Here is a 23,063-nt window from a genome sequence, read left to right as displayed (position 1 = left end):
GGATGCGTGATATTACATTGGGGGGAAAAGTTCCTCCTATTGCGACATCTTCGCTGTCTATTGGAATCTAGCTGAACTATCAAATTTCCGGAATCGACAATAGCCAAGATTGCACTGAACCATTGATAGAATTTAATGTCTTCAGATACAGATTAAAGAACGATGTCTAGAGTTCGACACGGATTCAGAGTCATTCAGGGATTTTTTGGAGCTGTCGATGATTGGAACATGTCCTCTTATGACCAACATTGAACGAAACAATTAAACATGCGATAATGATAACAGCATTTATTTCATTTAAACTAATCAAATATAAGTATTTGTTTATAAGTATAAATAATGGACGAAAATCAGACATAAATATTCACACTTTAACAACTCGTAGTAAATATAAGACACACACTGTGGTGCAACATTAACATAGATAAAATCAAAATGTTATAATCATAATAAACTATAATTCATAGGACGGATGAAATCTGATATTCAACAGTCAATACCAAGCAATATTTATCATTTTATTGAAATATCAGCGACGATAAGTCTAAGATATATTCGTGAATATCATCGAGAACCATTTAAACATATCTCTATTATTCAGAATGAATCCATAGTTAGGATTGAAGAGTTTCTCGATACTGCAAACGTTGCTTTTTGTCATTTCAAAAGGTATCTGAAAAAAACAATGAATGATTAATCAGTTGTTCGCAGATTGGTGCAAGACAAGTCGGGGATGTAATTTGTACACTTACCGATGGCGGACCTTCTTCAGATAATGCTGTTTGTGAAGCGACATCTTCCGGTTCAGATTTCTCTAACACGACCCCGAACAAAGTTTGTATATCAGTTAAACACTGCCTTAGAAACGCCTGCAATTTCAATCATAATAAGAGCACAACATAATAAGAGCATACTAATGGTATTGTTAATGATTTGGTATGACTTTTGGTAGAGACTTCACATATTTGAAGATCTATAAGAATGCAGCAATCAGTTTATGGATCTTCAGATTTAGTGAGAATCAATTTACCTCTAATTGATCATCCTTCTTTTCAGTAGCTGATAAAGCTTTAATACGCTGCCCTTTCCTCGTTCTCGGTTGACCGGTTACAGATTGAACCGAATCCGGACGTGGTTTTGTTTGCTTCGACGGTGGATCAGCGAGTGATATTTCAGCGCGTTGAGCCAGTAGAGTCAGTCTGAATTTAATCGATCAATCATTGAATATAATGTTATTTATGTAAAAATTCGGTTGCAATTTTCAAGTTAATTTCGTATAATTTACCTATCGTGTAATTCTAAGATTTGCGATAGTGATATCCACATCATGTTACAGCTCAGTTGAACTGTTTCAGCTAGGTTTGAACTACTCCTCGGGTTTTTCTTATTCACACTGTAAAACATCATCAGTTTCTGTTCTGCTCTGTTCAACTCGGTGTTAAAGACTTCTAGTTCTTGCATGACGGGCTGATACCACTGAACGATCAAGTCGCTTTTCGAAGGCGTTGTAATTTCCTTGTCACTAGGTTTATGAGGCTCTGGATTCAAACCTGTTGAAAATATAATTAAAGGGTTCTTTTCAAAAACTTGAAATGGAGTTAATATCTGAATCAAAGTTCTCTACGGTAGAAATGAAAGTTCCCTACAGTAGACTCTGCCCACCTCAGCTCTCTGAGGTGACAAAATTCCGGGGCAGTCATTATTACGATGAATCAGATATATTGTCTGTTGTACCACAATGATCTGAGGCATTCGAGTCTTGGGTAAATGGAGTCTACTGTAATTCTATTAAGAGTTTCTGATTCACCCTTTTTCTGAGAATACTGACCAGGAGGAAGGGGCTGTTCCGGGAATGATCCATCGGGTTGAAGTTCAAGAGTCAACATATTGTCTGGATATTTTCGTATAAATATCGGTAGCTCGGTGGTCGCAGTCGCGGTGGAGTCAATCAGAGGTAATATCAGACCAGCAGGCGGATACACAGCTACACATGTCGCTTTATACACCTGAAACAATATCACAGATACTTTGTAGTTAGAAGTTTATCAGAAACGAGTTGAATTCTTTTCGAAAATATTTCATCCAAATATGAAAGAGAAATTCACGATTTCACCGGTACCAAGTAAGAAGTCCGTTTTAACTGGGAAGATGCCTAAGAATGATAAAGTTTGGATTGGTAAACTTACCGGAAGATTCTCAGTAAAATATCGATGCATATGATTCAGTCTAATAGCCCATGTATCGCTGTGAAGTGGAATGCGTACGACGTCGTGGTTTGGTGTATATTCAGTGTCCGAATGAACGACGAATCCCAGATCGAATTGTTCCGCATTATCGTCACTCGCCGGTTTTTGGACATCGCCGACGTGGTTGTTCGATAGTGATACCGTCGCCGTGCTACAAATCCGTTGTAATAACGACTGGTATCCTAAAATAGAAATTCGTATTATTTGAATTAAGAGAAAATACAGCTTTTTCTACTCAAAATATCTGTGTTTCACCGATCACAGAGGCATGTTAAATATGAGGCTTTAAACGGTAATTTGCATAAACCAGATGGAGTTCATAGGTCCTTCAAAGTGGGTTTCACTTTAATATCAATACACCTTTATAAAATCACAGAATGAATATCTACCTAACAAATGAACCCAACTGATATCAGCTGCTGATTCACGTGTTCTTTGAACTTGTTCTTCATAACTCTCAATTATTTTCGGATCCTGGGCTTCAGGCATTGTAGACAACTCTTCTTCAATCTCATCTACAAATATATCACCAATAAACTCCAGTAAACACTGTGTAACTTGGATAAAGTCAGAACTTTCCCATTTCATTAAGCTGCAGTTTTCGTTAAAGAGATTGAAAACCCTCCAGTGCAAAAACATCTGACTCACGCATGGATTAACTGTACTTATTTACGAATCGATTAGAAAATTCACTCACTTTTGAATACTATCTTTTTCTCGCCGAGAACATAAGAACTGATGAGATCGAGCACAGCGAATTCGGGCATCGTCGATTGCGAATTAGCATCGACTAAAACGCTCGAAACGGTGACATCTCCGGTTAAAACAGATTGTGATCTCATCGACTGACCGACAGCTGCAGCACATCGGATACTCAACCACGCCGCTCGCTTCTCTTTATCCATTTCACTTTCTTCTTTCGGTTTCTGTTTGGATCGTCTCTGTACAAAACAATCGCATAATTTATCAGTTACATCCCTAGTCCTTGAATGATAACTTTATTTTCCCAAGATTGTACAATTTAAAGTATAAAGGATACAATTAAGAGTATGATATTCATGCTACCATACAAGTGAAAGGGTCTTGAACACGCAAAGTTATATTAATAAGGCCCACTCACCCATGCTACACACACCAGCTCATACGTATTTACAATGACTAGCTACATTCATCAAAGTAATACTTACAGTTGGTCGTTTTCCTCTCCTCTTTAGAGTAGGACTTGTTGAACCGGCATCAGTTTCACTTTCTGCCCCGGACGTTGGATCAGGTGAACCATCCCGCCCCATCATTCCGGTATTCGACAAATACACCAACGCAATTTCCAGATAAGCTTGTCTTATCAAACTGAATGAAGAAATTACCATATGTGTACACTTATTAGGTATATCTGACAGTATAACTAAACTACGGAGACAATTACCGGGTACATACCCGAGATCATGTGATCCAGCATGACTTATTTTGATAGCCTCGAGGAAAGTACTGGCAACAGCGCGATGTTTATAGCTGCCTAAACTACAGAGTTGACGCTGGACTTTGCCTGTAATTACAATTTCATTGAATTCATTCTCAATACAGTAATTTTTTACAGGAATTTGTGGCGTAAAATAAACTCACCGATATTTAGTAGTATCACAGCCTCTAAGTGAGCAGTTCTCCTTGCCGATATTTTGTTCAATTCTAAAGCGGAACTCAAAACTCCGAGAACTTCGGTCCATCTTTCAGCAGCATCAGCACTTCCGCTATTCAAAATATCATTTCAAAAGTTTAATAAGTTCAATAAGCGATGGAAAGATTCGAGTGATCAACGATAAACTCACTGTTTTTTAGAATATCTCGTCACGTTTCTAGCCATCGCGTGCCCTATACGCAGTTTCACTTGAATTAACAGCGCGACGTGTCGTAGATAGATATTCTGCATCGGACTAACCGGACCATCTCGTTGACTTCGTATCTGGCGCCCGATCGCGTTATGATGCTCAACCTTCTCTCCGAACAAATGGAACTAAAAATAAACGCACCATAAACTGTGATTATACGATTTCAAAACCGAAGTGATGATAAAATTTGTTAATTTATGATTATACCTGGTCGAGTAACAATTTCTGAGCATTGAGATAATCGAGTAATGTTTTCTCGGTAATCGGTTCATCAGAGGATGATTTTCCGGCGGCGACTAAATCGATTAACTGAATCATAGCGGTGACACGCAGTAACTGTCCACTCGGAGATAACCACAACACACCGGACAATATCTTTAATATTTCCTGTTTGATTAAAAGTGAAATAGATCATTAGAAGATTCAATTCATCGATATTTCAAAATTTCACCGCTTTAAACATCGTTGTAACCTGTAGTATTTCTTCTGTGCTGGCAATAGATTTTCCTTCCATTATGTCTAATAAAGCTGCTTGCATGAGGAACTCGGCTAACATTTCAGTATCACCGACAGCTTCAGCCTCTGCTACCCCTTCTGCGCAATATAGACGACAATCTGCTAGCTCTACTTTCACTGCCCTTTCTGGCCCTTGAAAAGAAAAAATATTTCAATATTTTCGACGGTTCATCTACAATTGACAAAAAGTGGATGAAACGTAATTTTCACTACCTTTAATTTCTCCCATTCCTCGTAATTCACACATTAAACTTTCAACTAATGAGAGTCGACAATCGAGCCACAATCGAGTGTCCAAACGAGCGCGACTCTGGAAATTCTGATATTGGAACATCGTCGTTTCAGTCTCCTTTATTTGAACTTTAGAAGTCTTTTCAGTACGACCTCCTTTCAGCGATGAATTCCTGAAAAATTCATGCATTTTTTGTATCGATGATTTATTCATCACTTGAGTATGTACCGTATTACAGATCGATTTAAACAATGTACACTATAGCACTAAGACTGCCACTGAGTATGAGGTAAAACATTAGGAATTAGGAGAGAAGACAACAAAGCACTGTGAATATATTGTGTTTCTCAGTTAGTTTATGAGGATACATATGGAACAGCTATGAGATGCATTACCTTGCTGCTACTGTATCAAATCTCCCTATTTCGGATTTTTCTCTGTAAACTTCTGAATTCTGTAGAAGTTTCATCGCAGCTAGGACACATCTAGCAGCCATTGAGGCGTGATGGCGCTGACGTGCAACGTTGGCTAATTCGAGCTTAGCCAGAACGACCAACTCCAGTTCAGCTGCCGGGATATTTTCAGTACCTGATCAAATTTAAGGTTTATTAAAATCAGGTCCATATCGTTGAAATGAAAAGAAAAAAATTGCGAAATTGGGAATAAATTTCATACCTTGATCCATTTCCGCGCTTTCGAGGATGATCTCAGATATTGCAGTCATCATTTTATCAGCAGCACCCAACAATGTACCTTTAACATACTCCATTGATAGTTTCTTGTCTCGAGGAGAAAACCGTTTTTCAGTTCCTTCTTTAGAATCATCAGAATCGCTGTCTCCTTTCACTGCTCAATATAACATTAATACATTAGAATGTGAATAATAGTGTCTCGGGGATAGCAGAGGATATCATACCTATAACTGCATCATCTTTCTTTGGTTTTTGTGAAGTGACAGTAGCAGGTTTTGAACGTTTACTACCAAAACGCACACCCACTGAATCCATACTAACACTGGTGCCTTTCACTGTCGGTCCACTCGGAAGTCTATGGAAACAATTAGAAATTGATTGTGAAATCATGAGTCTACTGTATTTATCCTTTTCATTGATCTTCAATGAAACTGATAAACTTACACAACCGCAGTGAAGTCTGGTATAACAGGAATTGTTTGAGCGACTGCGTTCAGTAAATGAGCTTGAACTATAGACAAACGACACGTCAGATGAGGTCCATACAACGTTCCGAGATTCGAAGACAAACGCTTATCAATAGCATTCTCTAATACCTGCCGAATATAACAAATCAGTAAGATACAGGACGCAGATCCACAGTTTTGAGTTCGGATTTCACTCAATGAAGAGATGACTCATTGAAAATGAACTGATTTCAACTCACTACGAATGTCAAATCCAATCCTCGATGACAGTATTCAAAGACATCGCAATATTGGATGAAATTACCTGGAGATTTTTGGGATCCAAAACTGGTTTACTGGTGCAGAATGTATTGTGACTCATCTTTGATTCCATTTGACGGAAGTTACTGTCAACTGTTTGAGGCAGGCGTTCACCGTGAAGTAATCTATCACAGAAATCAATATCACAGTTTAAACTTTCAATAACAATAATCAATTGATTTGATTAAATATAACATCTCACACTAAGAATGAAAAGTCAAAAATGTTTCCTTGAGCAAGTAGTAAATTCAACATTTCGACTTTATCCTATAAGTCATTCATCTTCAGGAATATACTATTAGGATAAAGTCGAAACGTTGAGTAAACCACAAGCTAAAGGAACCATTTTGTGTAGGATTTAATATCATTGTAACAACACTGACAGAGCGTCTGATCAATTGTTATTAATCTGATTTGGTTATAAATCACAATCTGCTCACCTCATAAGAATGATGAATGCTTCGGTGAAAAGACCGAGATCGGTAAGAACTCGTACTTTCAGTATTCGACCATCGACGCTTCTTTGTAAATCACGGCACACGAATGTGGTGAAATATTGATTCAAACTGAGCAGTGGTAAAACGAACAGATTGTGTCGACCGCGAGCGAGTTCTTCAGTTACCCATCTTAACGCTGCCACTACAGTTCGACCATCACACCGAAACCTATGTACACAGAATAAAGAGATAAAAGTTTCAGGGATAATAATTCATTTTCAACACCATTAAAGATGGTTAACACATTGAAAATGAACTAATTTTAACTAACTCATAACTTTGGAACTGGACCCTGATGGGTAAATGATATACCGGTACTAACCTATCTGAAAATAGATCAATTCCGGGCACAAGATTCGTCACTTCACAGCCTTCTCCGATATCATAAAGAGCGTAGTCTCGGTCAGCTATTGGATGCGGTAAGGACGCACGGAACAGAGCTTTAAAACAGTAGCCAGATAGAAAACACGTCTCCATACGTAAACCGAGATCTGATGTTAAAACATATTGAGCTATCTTAGACGATAAGACACCTGCCAACAGACATCCCCACAGTCCATATCTCTCCTGAAGAATTGTGCTGATATCTTTATTCTTGTCGCCAGTTACTAAATCACGCCATTTGTGAAGTGAATCAGTTATGTTCATGATAATATCCAAGGAATCGGACCACCACTGATACGCGCCCCTGAGAAAAATGAAACAGATGAATCTTACGAGTATGTCTTAATATTCTCGATCAATCTATGAATAACACAATGAAGTTTATCTTACTTGATATTACCGGCGTGGTAATAAAGATTAGCCAATTCATGCATCGCTTGAGCTGCGACACTCTTCTGATTCTTAGCTTTCAGAAGTTCTATATGATACAGGAATTAAGGTTACTCATTGCGCACAGCAATACTTAAGCCCAACGCACATGGCAAAACATTAGTTTCATCGAAACAGAAAACACCTTTTTCATAAAATGTTTTGAGTAAAAGTTTTACCCGCAAATTAGAAAACGTTCAACGAACACGGCATAACAAATACACATAGATAACAGATGTTGCGCTATGGTCCATGGTGCAATAATGAACTCAGTTATTCACATCAATTTTGTCATGTCATGTGATGCAGTGATGCTCCCTGATTGGATATTCAGTTGTTCAAGCGTTTTTTCCTTGCCATGTGTGTAAGGCTTTAGGGGTCATTCATAAAGAGGGAGATGATCAAATTTAGTTCACGTACCTATAGTCTTAATATACGACGCAACCACAACACCGATCTGTGTTTTTGGAAGCGGGGCATTTTGTACGTCGTCCATCTTCATAAAATCTTCAACCTTTAAATCGGGAGGCATCGTCAACTGAGGCTGAGCGGTGACCGGCACGGCGAAATCTACCTTAGATACTTCTCGAGGTAGATCATAATCCTGATTCGCTGTAAGAGGATCAATAGAAATGTCAGACTTCGCAATAAGATAAAAACCCGCTATCTACAGATAAAAAGAATTTAAAAACAAGAATTTATTTATTCAATCTAAAATATATAGAATACACGACATTTCGATCTCACCCTAGAGATTCTATCTATTTATTTAGATTCTATATATTTTAGATTATTATCCGTTCACCACGTTTGAGTGTGGTTATCGTTCTATCAGACTTCACATCCACGATACGTTTGATTATAATGATGAAGACGAATTCAAGACAAACATCCGTAAAATTTGTTAAAATACATTCATATATTTTTGCGTAACAAATACATAAAAATATTTCATAAACGTGCGGCTAAAATAACATACATGCAGCGGTATATCATCGAGAAAAACCAACAATATCAATCAAACTGTTACTGTTTTTTTCTTATGTTTCAGGTTTTCGAATTAACTCTGAAGATGGCTGGAAGGATTCTACCCGAAATGCAAGAAAAAAACAATTGAAGTTGTTTCAATTGATATTGTGGGTTTCTCTTAACGATATCCATCAAGAATGGAAATAGTCTCAACTATCCATAAATAAAGTGGTATATTCATATTAAAGTTATACTATAATTATTATACTATAAAACATTTAAACGATCAATTATTATATCTAAATATATAATCACTCTGTGCCCATTTAGTTTACACAAACACATTCGAAATTGTGTTATTCATAGTAAGTCAGTTTATATTCAATAGCAGATCACTGCGCATTCCTTACTCAAGTATTCAAGCATTCAAGCATAGTAATCGTCACAGTTCAAGAAATATCAATAGAAACCAGTCTTTAGTCGTCAAGTAAATGTTTCGATTCACCGTGATCGAGAATGAAAAATTCCCCGTCGCTTAATTTCGCTTGTTTCGCGGCTTCTTCCAGTTTTTTCGGCGGTTCTAAATAATGCTCGTCGGTTAGTACGAACGTACCCCAGTGAATACCGACCGAGAATCGAGCGTTGATTTCGCGATGAATCTCGACGGCTTCCTCGGGATCGACGTGTTGAGCTTTCATCATCCAGCGCGGCTCGTACGCCCCGATCGGAATTGCCGCTAAATCGAACGGCCCGAATTTCTTCCCGATCACTTCGAACACCGGGCATTTTCCGGTATCGCCCGCGAAAAAGAACGAATGCTTCGGACCTTTCAGACACCAGCTGCCCCAGAGAACTTTATTAGTATCGGCGGCACCGCGTCGGCACCAATGTTGTGCCGGGGTAAAAATAAATTTCATCCTGTTCGGAAAAACGGATGAGTTTTCCTCCCACCAACACATCTCTGTAACATTCTCTTTATCGACGTTGCAGTCATGCATCCACGAGGCGAGACCTAACGGAACGAACCACTGCAACTTTTTCCCGAAACGCGCGTTTAACAGTTTCACGCTGTTCAAATCGAGATGATCGTAATGATTGTGACTGATGACGACCGCGTCGATCCTCGGCAGTTCGTCGATTTCGCACGGAGAATCGCGATATCGTTTGGGGCCGATGAATCCGATCGGGGAACAGCGTTCGCTGAACACCGGGTCGGTCAGAACCGTGAACCCGTCTAACTGAACCAATACGCACGCGTGTCCTAACCACGTTACTCTCACACCGCCATCCAACTCAACCCAATCAGGTTTTATTACCGGTAATTTAGAATCTAATTCAGTTTTATCCGATGGAATACCGATATCTACTCGACCTACTGTCGACATTTTCCACCATAAAGCGTTCAGAGCCGTCGGGAATTTCCATGTTTTCCACGGATTACTGAATCTAAACGAACTCCATGGAAATGTTTGAGATTTTTTAGGATGATGACCGTCGAGTATATCAACTTCCTCGGTAGAATCCATCGTTAAATAGTCAGTTTTGAGTTCAGAAAGTACGTAAAATCACGATCAGGAAGTAAAAATGTTACGCTAGTTGGTTTTCCCCATTTGTTAGGTTTAGATGGCATGATTCAAAGTATATAAAACGTTGAGAAACATGGAGCTAAAGGTTCGAATCCTGATTTATTTATCCGCGCGCTACAATTTATTTTTTCAAATGTTATCATTTCTTATATGAAGTCAATAGACTTACCATTTTGTTGACCCGCTAAGTACAGAACTAGTAACTTGCGACTGTGCTGAAGTGCTCTTGCAGTGTACTGAGATTTGTCTAACGCTGTGCAGAGTTCATTCAAGCTTCCGTCAATATCCAGAGGAACACGAATATTCTTCTTCGCGCTTACAGCGCCTTAAACAACAATCAAATAAATTCAGAAAAAGAATTCTTGGGAAGATAGAAATAAATTCTTCTGGACTATCAGACGTGGAGAAGTTTGTGCTGCTGGATGGGAACCCGCTACAGGGATACCCCCCACCCCGCAATCAACCCTGAAAGTCAAGCTTTTTACCTAGGAGTGAAATCAGATTTGAGAATACGATTAAACAAGTTAAAACAATGTTGTTTCTACGTCAATATCAATTTGACGTTTTATAAAGCTCAATTGTTTTCTACTGATTAAAGCTATATAATCATGTTTCCAGTTATCACTCATTCAATCCACTGTTCACAGTGTTCTATACTTTTTGACAAGAGCCTGTATTCTGTCCATTTTCATCAATGTGACGTATTTACTATCTACACGATGGTCTTACCGTCGTATAAGTCATAATTATCGGGATCGAGTTGAGCTCCCGGATCGAGACTGAATGAAAGTTTCTCTAAGACGCAGGAAGCCTTCAGTTGTATATCCTGATAATTTCGGCTTGTGACCGGACCGTTGATCTGAGTTTCAACGTACTGATAATGAGATTGAGGAGGTTCCTCACCGCCATACGTATTCACTTGATCAATCAACTTATGTTGAGCATGAATGAGCAATGGACAAACTTGTGTCGCATAACGATCACTGAAAGATAGATAATAATTCACAATAATATCAAAACCCACTATGTAACAATTCAAAAGATAGAAAAAGAATTAAAAAAAAGAAATTTACTCATCAAAAATTAAAAGACGGTGACAGTTTGAACTTTCTCTAGACTGCAGACAACATTGTCAGGTGTCAAACCTGGTGTCACACCAGATAATTGTCTCTTTACAACTGTAGTCTCTTGTACTTACTATGTAACAGCGTTGAATCTCAGAGCTAAATCAACAAGTTTCTCCCATTTTCGTTCAAACGATAACAACTCCAAAACTCTTAATACAATTCTTCTCACCCAACGAGTATCAACGATACTTATATCATCGAGTTGTTTTTCGAATTTCAAACTGGCGCCACCTTTCTCATCGGCGATACCTCCCATCCATGTTTCAATCACTACAACCGACCTCCTTCTATTCCGCGGCTGTAATTGAGAAAACTCATTGTCAAATTGATAATAAAATCAATACTGGTAGTAGAATTCATATCAAAAAGGGAAAGGACAATGGACAAGCCAGAAGGCTGAAGTCGAGGAGCCCAGTAAAATGAAGTACATAAAGATTAAAAATTATGATAATGACAGTGATGATATCAACAATGAGAGAGTGAAAAGTTGAAGATTATCTGATTTCTATCCTAATACAAACCTTGGCAGCTTCCTCTTCCATGTCGTTCTGTAATGTGACTAACATTTCCAGCAAGCAATCGGCAGCAGTATAAAATGCTGGTAAAACGATCAAACGAAGTGCTTGGAATGTCAGTAGACCGGTTGGATTTTGAGATGACTGAGCTGTACGCAGTAGAGCATTGTGAGCACAATTCCATAAACCACGACATGCATTTTGTAGCGATGTCCAATGCTTTCCACGATGTGCGAGAACCTTAAGAAAAAGAAATTCTTTAATCCTTTCATTCATTCTAATGCGGGGTTTATTATATCACTTCTTTTAAACTTACAATAGACCTCTGGAAGAAGTTGAATGTCTTTTTAAGCATCGTTTCAGCTGATTTTGGTGTCAATATGTTGATGGCATCCATGTCGATTTTAGGATCAGCTTTCCGCGAACGAGGCATGCTAACAGTCTCCTCTGATCGGTAAGTCCTAGGTGTCTCCTCTCCCTCCTCGATGACCGGGAATGCTGCTGGTGGCAAGATTCCTAGAATATAAAACCAGAAATCATGAATTATACCAGAAATCGTGGTAAGCTAGGATAATGCTGGTTTACACATACCAGTAGAAATTGCAGCTGCCCTCTCTACGGCAGACATTTTGACTGGACCATCACTCAACTTTCCAACGGAGCCCTTTGTTTTCTTCGGAATAATATGAGGAACATCATCAGTGTATAGATCCATTTTTGTAGCTTGTCGCGAGGGACCACCATCCCAACCAACAATTAATGTTCCAGTTGTTTCCAGAGTAAACCATTCCAAATCAAGGAACGATGTCCTAGAAATACATTTAACACATGTAACGAACATGATTCACTATTTGATGTACTGTTTATCAAAATGTATCCATTCCTGACCTGTAGGAATTGCTGTTCATATTGCCACCCATTTTCTCCATCAGTTCCAGTTTCTGCATGAAGACTCCAAATTGGCTCAAACCTTGAAGATTATTCAACTGCAACAACAAAAATACAATCAGTATTGGTCGAAACCTAAGAGTCATCACTATAGAGTGACTAATATCAGTTACCTGTGCTCTCCATGGCATCTCATCAACGCAAACCTTTCTCAATTTCTTACGTCGTAAATAGCTGTGAACTATATCAGGCAGGTAATTAGTCAGTACCTCCATTGCCTATAGAAATTACCAAACAAATGAAATGAGCTTCTATCCCTGAGAGGCAACGACATCAAACTGTTGTACTAAAGAAAAAATAAAACACCTACATAACCCACAGTAGATCACTATACATGTACTTACTCTATGTATTGTTTCTTCTTGTTCTGGAGTAGGTAACACTGTTTGACTTATTATAGATTTCCATAGCTGTTAGATTGAAGGGAATGCAATTAAAGTATAAAAAGCGTTTGGCTTGATAAGCATGATATGTGTATGAACACGTGTGCATTATTTACAATATACATATAACTAGCAAGTATTAAACGTCATGCAGTTTGAAATTAATCGTTGTATTACAACAAAATAACAAATATCGTCAAGTGAAAACACAAACATGTTGTGGGAATGATTCATTAAAAATGTGTCACATTTAAAAACAGGGTGAAACGCCGAGGAAACATGCAGATATTACCGTCAGAATTTCATTTTTTCCCTTTTTCTTCTGTTTTAGGCAACATAAGCAAATATTAACATTTCATTGAAAAGTCTTAACAATTGCTCTATTTATCTATGTCTATATTTACTTCCCAACAACCAATTTAAAATAAAAGCAACATGAGAAATAGTAAAGTACAATAAACCGTCGGAAAATCAGACGACTATTTTACCTTGACATGTTGATCTGTTTTAGCATTTTTCGGTTTATTTTTAGTTTTTGATGGTTTAGCTTTTGGAGTGACGTCTCCTTGAGGCTGCAATAAATTGTCCTATATGAAAGCTAGTTGCAGTTAGAAGGGTTGCAAGGGAGAGCAATGATAAGCAAAAGGATTTCACGGGATATCTAATGCGTATGCGGTGTATGTTATATCAGACTGTGACTGTGTGTGAATTATATGGTAATATGATGGATCGATTAATGAGATTATGCAGGTACGGTACATTCATCAGTCAACTTACTTCACGTTTTGGATGTACAGGCAAAGTTTTCTAATCAATGGGAGATAAAATGACATTCTTGAACACGGGAAGCAAACTTTCTAGCGGATATTTTGGTAAAATTTATGAGGATGTCATAAAACGCAGCTCGAGGGGTATTTGTTTCAGGCGAGGCAATGATACTTACCCCGGTAAGCTAAAAAGAAAAAATGAAATATTTGGATGTAAAAATCATACCTTTTCTTTATTGAATTCCACCATTGTTACAGCATACTTCTTCGCATCATCGGTGGCTCCAACTGTAACAGCCCCTGGTTGTTTGTTGATGACTACTTTCGGTCCAATAATTTGATCATTGCGTCTAAAAATTGAGTAGAGAGATATTTCATATTGAAGGCAGGCAGTTGACTGATGCCTGTGTACACAAAATATGATCGATGCTACTACTCACTTATTGAGCCATTGAGCAGTCTCTTCACACCAGTCTAGAGCACTGGATGCTAAACCTTCAGCTAGGGCTTTCACAGCTACTTGCACAAAGAATTCAATATAGCGAGCTCGGCGCTTGAATTTAACAACTGAAAAAATAGTCAATTTTACTCAGTAGTGTGTTGAATATTTTGAATAAACTTTGCGTAGAAATGAGACTGACCTTCCTTATAAGCGATTCTACTGGGAAGATAAGCTATGTAGGCGTAGAGTATGCTTGGGTCTTCATTACCAATCAATTCATGTTCACTTTGAGCTAAAACACATTAACATAACGATTAATCTTTGGACAGCTCTGAGAATTGTACAGCAAAAAAACAATTATACCTTGTCTCGAAAGCCTCAATATATGAGCTTCAAGAGCTTTGAGTTCCTCATTGTTTGGACCATCGGCATCGTCTTTGCCACCGAATATCTTATTGCGGCCTTTTCTTTTCTTCAGACCGGCGAGAGTCAAAGCACCAATCTCCGGAGGGGCAGTTTCTTCCGCGTTCTCTTCAGCTGGTGTCGCATTAGCTTGAACTGGTTTATCCTGAAAACGAATAAACTTCCATGCCAGTCACTGATTCAATTACCAGCGCGTAATCTCTACAATTGATTATATGGTTTTTAAGATCTTTCTTTATCTTTACTTCATTAGCTGATTCATCACTGCAGATATTAGAACTACATGTAGTTAGTATACTTCATCAGTTACCATTGATTCACAGACATTGATTAGTATCAATTTGTGCGCTTATAACAAACATTGCAGGTAGATTATTCTAAGTTCTTCTCTAAAACTTACATAACCCGAGGTGCGCCCACAACCAGACATTTAATCAATTCAATTCATAGACTTACAGACTCTTCTAATTGATCTGATGGTTTATCCTCAGTATTTGACTCTGCAGTGGCAATCGGTGGTATTTTACTGGCTCGTCGCTGTTTCAGACTACCACCAATACTTACACTCTGTTTCTGAGGCGAAGAATCCGTAGACTCGATGGCAAGTAAACGACGTCCATTGTCATTCATATGATTCGCTAGCTGCCTCTGTCCCCAGGTCCTCAAAACCTGTAATCATCCAAAACGCATGAAATATTGGCACCATTTACTAATTTAGCATACATGTACGTATCAGCCTTCTTACCTTTGCCATATGGTAGGTCATACAGGCAGTCATATGATGCAAACTCTCAGATATACTGGCCTGACGTCTTTGACGTAGCGCTACGGGAATCTCCAATAACACAGCGAGACAGTATTGCAATATCTAAAATCATCAACGAACAATAGTTTATAGCCACGTTATATCGATGTAATGTTTTGTTATGTATTCCTGAACATTTTCCTTGATCTACCTGAATCACAGCTAGTGATGGAATCTTGAACTGAATTAGTGGAGCTGTCAGGCCATAACATTGTACAATAGCTTGTAAGGCCAAGTTTGCCTCGTTCAACCAGCCAGCTAATTCTATCGCTACTAACATTCTTTCACATTCTCTCAATCTGGACATCTACAAACAATAATAGAACATCTAAATGTAATAAGAGAGCTGAACAGTATCCTAGCTATCGTATACATGATGTACACACATACCTGACCGTTGTGTAGCGGTCCCTGGTCGCAAAGTGTGTCGCAGAATAGCAGTCCTTGTCTGACATCAATATCAACATTAATGAATATACTGGTGAGAAACTGTCTCAATAAAACCGGTGAAGCTAAACTGATTACGCGTTTATTCAGTTTATACAAAGTCAAACTAGTATCGACGTCTTTACTGGTGATGTATATATCTGCATCAGGTGGAGGGCGTACACCGACAAAATGATTCCACAATACTTCACACGCTCTCTGCGCAATATCATTACAACCTACTTGATATCCAACCTGCAAACATTATTATCAACAATATGAATATTTCAACTCTCTACCGAAGATTTATCGCAGGGTCCTTACAGATCAGCCAATTCCTGGATATAAGGAGTTTTCAAGGTGTTTTATAGGAGAAAATTGCATCACTTTCATATCCCAATTATAGTAGACTCCTCCTAAATCAGTACAAATTTAAGGAGTTTCAAAAGCATTTTCCATTCAGAAGGAGTTTTTAAGGAATCGTAGGACCCTTTCTCATTCAGTTTGCGTTCACGGCACTCACCTGACTTAAATAAGCCCAAGTCATAAGAACTGGTAGAGGATGCGATGCTAGGATCGGTTTACTAGTTTCACCGATAGATTCTCCGATCAGTTTACCCTCAGCCGTGTAAGCAGCGACTGCAAACACATACTGCTCTCCGGGTTGTAGACCAGAAACAGACAATTCACATCGGAATGAGGGTATCTAAAATTATAAATAAACATCGCATATCATGACGTAGAAACAAACAAAGATATCGGGATTCACTTTTATTTGATGTGAAATTGTCGCACCTGTTGGCCAGTCCCGGGCAAGAAATAATCATTCAGTCTGACTTTAATATTGCTACCACGCGACGGTCTTCCAAATAGACGATACCAAGCCACCTGCAAGTATCAATTCATTCGATTAGCAGAATATAGATAGACTTCGAATATCAGGTGAAAAAGTGAATCGACATACCTTCTGATTGACCGGTTCAAACGGTCCGGGTTTAAATACCATCTTTGTATCAGTTCTCGACAGTAGAATCGGAGACGGTGGTACCTTCGATTTCGGATCCAACTTTTTGTCGATGTCGATCATATTCTCGATGTATAAATTCCGTTCACTGGTTTCAGTTTTCACGATCATATTCAACGCATCCTTTTATTATAATAGCAATAATTAGCTAATGAATCAAAATACAATCATACATTAATTAACCTAATGAATAGGACTCACCCCGAGAAGAGCTGATTGTTCTTTGGTTACATTTTTATCACTTCCTAACATCAAAGCTCTCTGCATATTCAGCAATGCTTTAGATATCAAACTTTTGTTACACTGTAAAACCAGCTCATCAAATGATACAATCGGATAATCCTAGAAAGCACAAATAACAAATTAAATATGAACATTTCAAGATAAAGGTGCTACATTCATGTCATAAGATTGTCCTTACCTGCGGTCTCTTGCGTCTCTTTAATTGAGTGTGTTTCTTCGAATTAGAATCTGTAAAAAGATATTTGGATATTGAAAAAAAAACCAAGAAATACATTGTAATAAAATTGTGGTTGCAAAGAAATACCTTCCCCTAGCTGTGAGAGTTTCAGGCAGACTCTGTGATAGATGAATATTAGTTCCAGGTGTAAATCTTTGACTGTGTTCCAGACAGCTGTTGCGTCAGATTGTTTCAATCTCTCATTCTGAGCAGCTAAATCTAAATTATCTAAGTTTTCGTGCGATTCGTCGTCATCGGTCATTGGTTTGAATAAATCAGCATTTAAATCCTGTAAAACAAAGTACATTGTACAAATTATTAACGAATACTCCCTGCCAAATGATTCATACTATTCAACGTCGAATATTCAAACTTACCTGAACCCATTCAATATCCGCAATAGATTTACCATCAGTAAGAGCAGTAGCTTCTCGTGCGATTGAAACATTAAAGAGTCCTAACTCCAATATATCACGAGCTTCGACTAATAATTCCAGTTCAGTGCGATTTAGAATTGTAATGTTGATGTTTTGACCTGAAATACTCGCCGCAGCATCACGAGCTGTATCTGTAGGAAAATTATAACATTAAGATTAAAACTCATACAAATTAAAGGAGATTAGAGAATAATTTGAAAACGAAATTTATTCATCAAGGTGATAATGGTCTCTAAAGAGATTCCAAAACGTTGTGGTTTTTAAATTATGATTTAAATTCTAGATAAATAAATTTCGTTTCTAATCTTTTAAATTTGTATAGGTGAGTTTTAATCTTATATTTTGTTCACATCTGAGAGTACAGGCCATTCTGAAATGATGACATTGTTTTGTAGCATATTCTAATCAACGGTTTTTGCATTTAAGATAAGACCGAAATATTTCCTCACCCTCTTCAAAGTCAACTTCTGGAACTGTTCTCCGTCCTTTTTTCTTTCCTTTATCAAGAGCAGAACTTTCAATAACTAATGCTAAACGAAGCGCTACTTCAGCCGTCAATGCTGGATCAATGATATTCATCTCACACCAACCCAAAACTTGATGGACGGTGTGTAAAATTGACACCCACTGGAATCAAATGAAATACAAATAACTGACCTGTATTTACCTCTATTCGACCACAATCTATAGTCATATTCATACCTTGGATGGATTTTCCATGCGTTGCAAGAAGCGCGTATTATCAATGGATCCGGTTTGATATTTCTGGAAAACTGCCTTGCATTTATTCCACAAAAATAGCACAGCATCCATCATCATATCCATGTCGATCAATTCCTGTGAGTACGGACCATTGGTGATAGACAGCAGAACTTCTCCCAGATTCAAAAGGTCATCTCCCAGTGGTTGAGACTTGATACTCCCTAACAGTTATAGATATAAATGTATAGATATCTTCCTCATCCATATGAATGCAGTTTGTTTATACAATAGGTCAGGCGCGGATCGAGGGGTTCTTACAGGTCTTCTGGAGGACCCCCAAAATTTTTAAGTGCCCTCAAACAATTTTGCCTGCAAACATTTTTTTTAAAGTTTTTCTGAAAAAAATTATTTGTCTTATACTATACATCGATGAGTTTTTAGTCGGGGGCATGAGCCGGGTGAAGGGTGGAGGTTATCTTTTTCTAACTTTTTAGTTCTGTAAATGGCTTCAAATCACTGCTGGAATCTCAAAATTTATCAGCGGGAAGCAGTGTCAACAGTATGTTGCCCTTTTCTTTGAGATATGCCCCTAGAATTCTGAGAAGACCCTCAGATTTACCCCCTAGCTCCGCCCCTGTAGGTACCTTGTTTGTCATCTTTCTCATACGATTCTATTCCTGCTGTCTTCGGTTCTTTTTCCACAAAATTCGAATCATCTTGAACGATTCGTTTACAATGTTTACGATTCGGATTCACTTTCTCCATGGCGAGGATTAACTCTAAAGCTTTGATATCCGGTCCATATTTCTCCTCTCCAATTTCCTAGTAAAAGGGCGAAAAAAAGGCCAGACTTTAATACGCTACGATGATTATGACCACAATCGGTAGTTTTTACGGACGACAACGTACCTTCAGTTGATACAGAACGGGATCAATAATTACATCATACAGCTCCCAATGCTCATAGCAATAAGCTAACTTGATCAGTTTGACAACAGCACCGATCGGAACTCCATCTTCACCTTGCGTGGCCATTTGAATTAAACTCCTTCCTTCTATAACTGCAGATAAACGATTTGTATTGATCGAATTGCCCTGCTGTATCACTGTCTGTTGAGTATTACCTCCTCCGCCTTTAATGAAAAGTGAACATTATCAAAAAATCATATCGAAGCAAACAAACATTTCCAATGGAGATGTTTACCGGGTTCTTACAGATCAGGATATCCAATATTTCCCAGACCCATAGCCAAAAATTCCCTGTGCCACTCATCACGAGCAAGAATAACGAGACAAAAAAAGTTCAAATTCCCTGACTTTCAAGAAAAAATCAGAATTCCCTGAAGGAAAAAATAAATCAGGAATCCATGATTTTCCTGATCTGCGAGGAGAACCCTGTGTTTGATGAACACGAACCAGCGAGGATTTCTTGAGCAGCCAGAAATAATTCGGCAAAAACATCGAGAATTTCGACTTCACTGTCAGGAGCCGGAGGTGATGTTACTAGTGTTCTACGATTGCTGTCCGTTAGCGTTTCAATTATACACAGAAACTGTGACGCGCTTCCTTCAAACATTTCTGCCAACATTTTCTCACTGGGGGTTCGCGGCCAGGGTAACTGTGTACATAATACAATAACATTACAACGATTCGAAAATTTAATTATTTCTTTTTAACTCTCAAAACCCTGAAATAAGTGCAAATGAATGCGATCAGACATTTAAAATAGAAGGACACTGAAAACAGAGATAAAAACGAAGCACATCATGAATCCAATAGCAGACAACACCAGGCATTACTCACTCTCCAATCTCTATGAGTACCCTGACCCTGGAATATTCATTCATTTACAGTAACACTAGCAGCAATGAGTGAATAATGTGCCGGATAAAACTGTGGTTTTTACTGTTACTTACACCCTGTGCATCCTTTAAGTTAGCTCGTTGTTTTGGACGGAGTATACCCTTCGGTTTTTTCCTGGTTTCAAAAGCGGATCTCTTGAACATCATAACCGCCATCTGTACGAGAATAATGACAAGAATTTCATATTAGTATTTTATATGAGTATTTTCAAAGTACTTGATAATCATGATATGGTTACATTCAGCCCCTTACCCTGATTGTAGCTTGTCGAAAGCTGAGCTCAGTATTAACATCTTCCTTTGAACTGCTGACACATTCTAATTGACTGAGCTCATTTATCTTCGATAATCCGCGACGAGCGAAAGCCTGAATGAGAAATTCCATGTAGAGTAATTTCTTGTTTTGTTTATAAATTCATGAAAATCTGTAAAATTCATTCTTACCTCAGCATGCTGGCCTTGTTTACAGTCAAAGTAGCATTGACATACAGCTGTATAGAGGGTAGAACGCCACTGCAGATAGTGAACAGCTAACAACGGAACTGAAGTTTCCATACACATACAAGCCCATAACAGATACTCAAGTACCTACAGAAATGATGTATTCACTATAACACATCAGAAATGAGCTAATGAGAAATGGATCAGGGCCCAGTTTCACAAAAAAGTTAAACTGGAATTTTTGTTGTAATCGCTATTAGTTACTTCACATTTTCAATGAGGACAACAATTCAAACTTAACCGTTTTAGGCTTAAACTTTTTCGTGAAACTGGGCCCAGAGCAATACTCACTTTAGATGAATGACCTAAAGACATGAGATGCCTGGAAACGCTATAGATATGGACAGTTCCTGAAATTAGATTAAAAAATCAAATTGACTTGATATTTTTACAGACATTCGCAATAGACAAAGAAGGGAAGATTTGTACCGTTGAAGACAAGCCAACAAAGTTTCTCCTGAGGCAAAACGACCTGTGTTACCAGACGTAGGAAGGATAACAACCGAATGCTATCATCAATAGATTCTTTATTCTGTAGTTTAGGATCGGACAAACGAATCACTTGATACTGACAAATACTTTTACCCATCAACGCTCGAAACTGGAAAATCAAATTGTCATATAAATGATTATGTTTTAAGTGAAAATCATTGTTATATCTGAAACCTGATATTTATTACTCACAGTCAATCCAGCATTTTCCATTTCAAAGCCATCGGGAAAATACGTTTCTTTGAACTTTTCCACATCGACAATCTCCTCTACATTCACATCACCGAAACGTTTCAGATAACGAACGTAACATTGCCACAACGCTAGATTATATTCCTAAAACAGCATGATATGTCTATGAATTTCAAAAAATAGAGACTTATACCTTATGTATTACACCGTGGTAGAAATAGGGAGATCGCACTTAGCTCCACTAAATTGAAACCGCAGAAAGTTCTAAAAATCAATAGTGGCATAAGTATGGCAGTTTCAGAAACTTAAATTGACTCTACCTTTAGAGCGACAAGGTTATCACCCATTTCCAATAGCTTTTCTTCATAATAAAGTGAAGGCAATCTAGGTTCATACTTGTTCCATAAATCAAATAAAGTATCAGCCCTACAAACAATCACAACATTATTTATAGTCATAGGCTTACTATCATCTTGCTTTTCTGAACTGAATAATTCTAATAGTCTAAATGATTGATTTGAATACGTGACATGTGAATGAAATAGTAGTTAGTGGTAGGCTGCAGATTTATACATACGGCCGCGAGTGAGCTTCATCTTGTTGAGGTATGTAACCCTGTAATGACCGTTTCTTCATATAAGCATTGTATGATTTGATTTCTTGATCTAGAGCCTGAAATACAGGGTTTGGTTTTCCGGGACTGTCATAAAACGAACTCGGAGGCCCTTTATTGATGACATTTGCGGCTGCTCCTCTTAAAATAGTCGCCATAATGATGCTTCAGAGCGTGATTTATTAGAAAGTGATATGAGAATATTCATGTGCAGTTCCTTTCTATCAGATAAGTGATAATTTTCAACTAAAAAATAATCATTTCAAGTTTATCACGGGCGCCGCCATGTTTAAACAGCTCGTTGCTATGGCAATTCAAGGTCGTGTGTGAGTCGCAACTCCGGCCGGGGTTCGAGTCCTATTTACGGAACATCGTTTATTTTTTTAATTTCCTCTTGCACTTTTCTCTCTCTTATTCCTTACAGGATCTCCCATTAAATTGTGATATGAATTAATGGAATATGTATGGAAAATAAAAATAGCCAACAATGTTTTTGAAATTGTGTATCTGTGAAATTTGTGAAATTTATTTTTGATTGTCCACGATCTTTTTGGGATATTTCGCTTAATTCTGAGTGTGCATAGCTCAAATAGGTCTAAATCGAATCAGTAGAGTTGTGCAGTCCAGATAAATCATCTTTTAGACTTTTAAACTTCCTTCCAGCGGTACCCAAATTGCACTACATACAGTCACAGAATAAGTGGATTACACATTTTATCTGCAAATATTTTCTATTCCTATGT

The 23,063-nt window shown here is 38.0% G+C and overlaps 3 protein-coding genes across 3 annotated transcripts; all 3 read right to left on the bottom strand.

The window, feature by feature from the left end:
* Positions 1–350: 350 nt before the first annotated feature.
* Positions 351–17,362, bottom strand: LOC141900958 (cilia- and flagella-associated protein 54-like). Its single transcript, XM_074787988.1, has 45 exons — positions 17,263–17,362; positions 17,002–17,184; positions 16,833–16,925; positions 16,561–16,743; positions 16,002–16,292; positions 15,763–15,918; positions 15,552–15,674; positions 15,371–15,475; positions 14,747–14,951; positions 14,583–14,675; positions 14,382–14,508; positions 14,168–14,291; positions 13,952–13,981; positions 12,905–13,009; positions 12,732–12,829; positions 12,435–12,652; positions 12,160–12,359; positions 11,850–12,083; positions 11,400–11,626; positions 10,931–11,184; positions 10,371–10,526; positions 8,067–8,258; positions 7,608–7,695; positions 7,156–7,521; positions 6,777–7,001; positions 6,341–6,461; positions 6,014–6,165; positions 5,794–5,924; positions 5,553–5,723; positions 5,273–5,465; positions 4,859–5,049; positions 4,602–4,777; positions 4,337–4,516; positions 4,070–4,254; positions 3,867–3,991; positions 3,681–3,789; positions 3,434–3,593; positions 2,944–3,187; positions 2,636–2,761; positions 2,187–2,428; positions 1,829–2,006; positions 1,286–1,550; positions 1,031–1,199; positions 753–869; positions 351–673 (listed from the first exon to the last, which is right to left on the bottom strand). The coding sequence occupies exons 1-45, from the start codon at positions 17,326–17,328 to the stop codon at positions 545–547; spliced, it is 7,506 nt and encodes a 2,501-aa protein (XP_074644089.1). The 5' UTR covers positions 17,329–17,362; the 3' UTR covers positions 351–544.
* On the bottom strand, positions 8,567–10,222 carry LOC141900959 (N-acyl-phosphatidylethanolamine-hydrolyzing phospholipase D-like). Its single transcript, XM_074787989.1, has one exon. It carries the CDS (start codon positions 10,139–10,141, stop codon positions 9,092–9,094), a length of 1,050 nt encoding a protein of 349 aa, XP_074644090.1. The 5' UTR covers positions 10,142–10,222; the 3' UTR covers positions 8,567–9,091.
* A 102-nt stretch (positions 17,363–17,464) lies between the features above and the next one.
* Positions 17,465–22,478, bottom strand: LOC141901151 (cilia- and flagella-associated protein 54-like). The gene is made up of 16 exons (XM_074788254.1): positions 22,285–22,478; positions 22,028–22,133; positions 21,708–21,851; positions 21,453–21,624; positions 21,315–21,373; positions 20,967–21,110; positions 20,776–20,889; positions 20,577–20,678; positions 20,077–20,278; positions 19,570–19,793; positions 19,305–19,482; positions 18,661–18,881; positions 18,408–18,585; positions 17,899–18,089; positions 17,609–17,810; positions 17,465–17,532 (listed from the first exon to the last, which is right to left on the bottom strand). Exons 1-16 carry the CDS (start codon positions 22,476–22,478, stop codon positions 17,465–17,467), a joined length of 2,499 nt encoding a protein of 832 aa, XP_074644355.1.
* Between the last annotated feature and the right edge of the window lie 585 nt (positions 22,479–23,063).

The sequence above is a fragment of the Tubulanus polymorphus genome, chromosome 3 (assembly GCF_964204645.1).
Source record: "Tubulanus polymorphus chromosome 3, tnTubPoly1.2, whole genome shotgun sequence".
NCBI lineage: Eukaryota > Metazoa > Nemertea > Palaeonemertea > Tubulaniformes > Tubulanidae > Tubulanus > Tubulanus polymorphus.
This window is presented reverse-complemented; position numbering and strand designations above follow the sequence as displayed.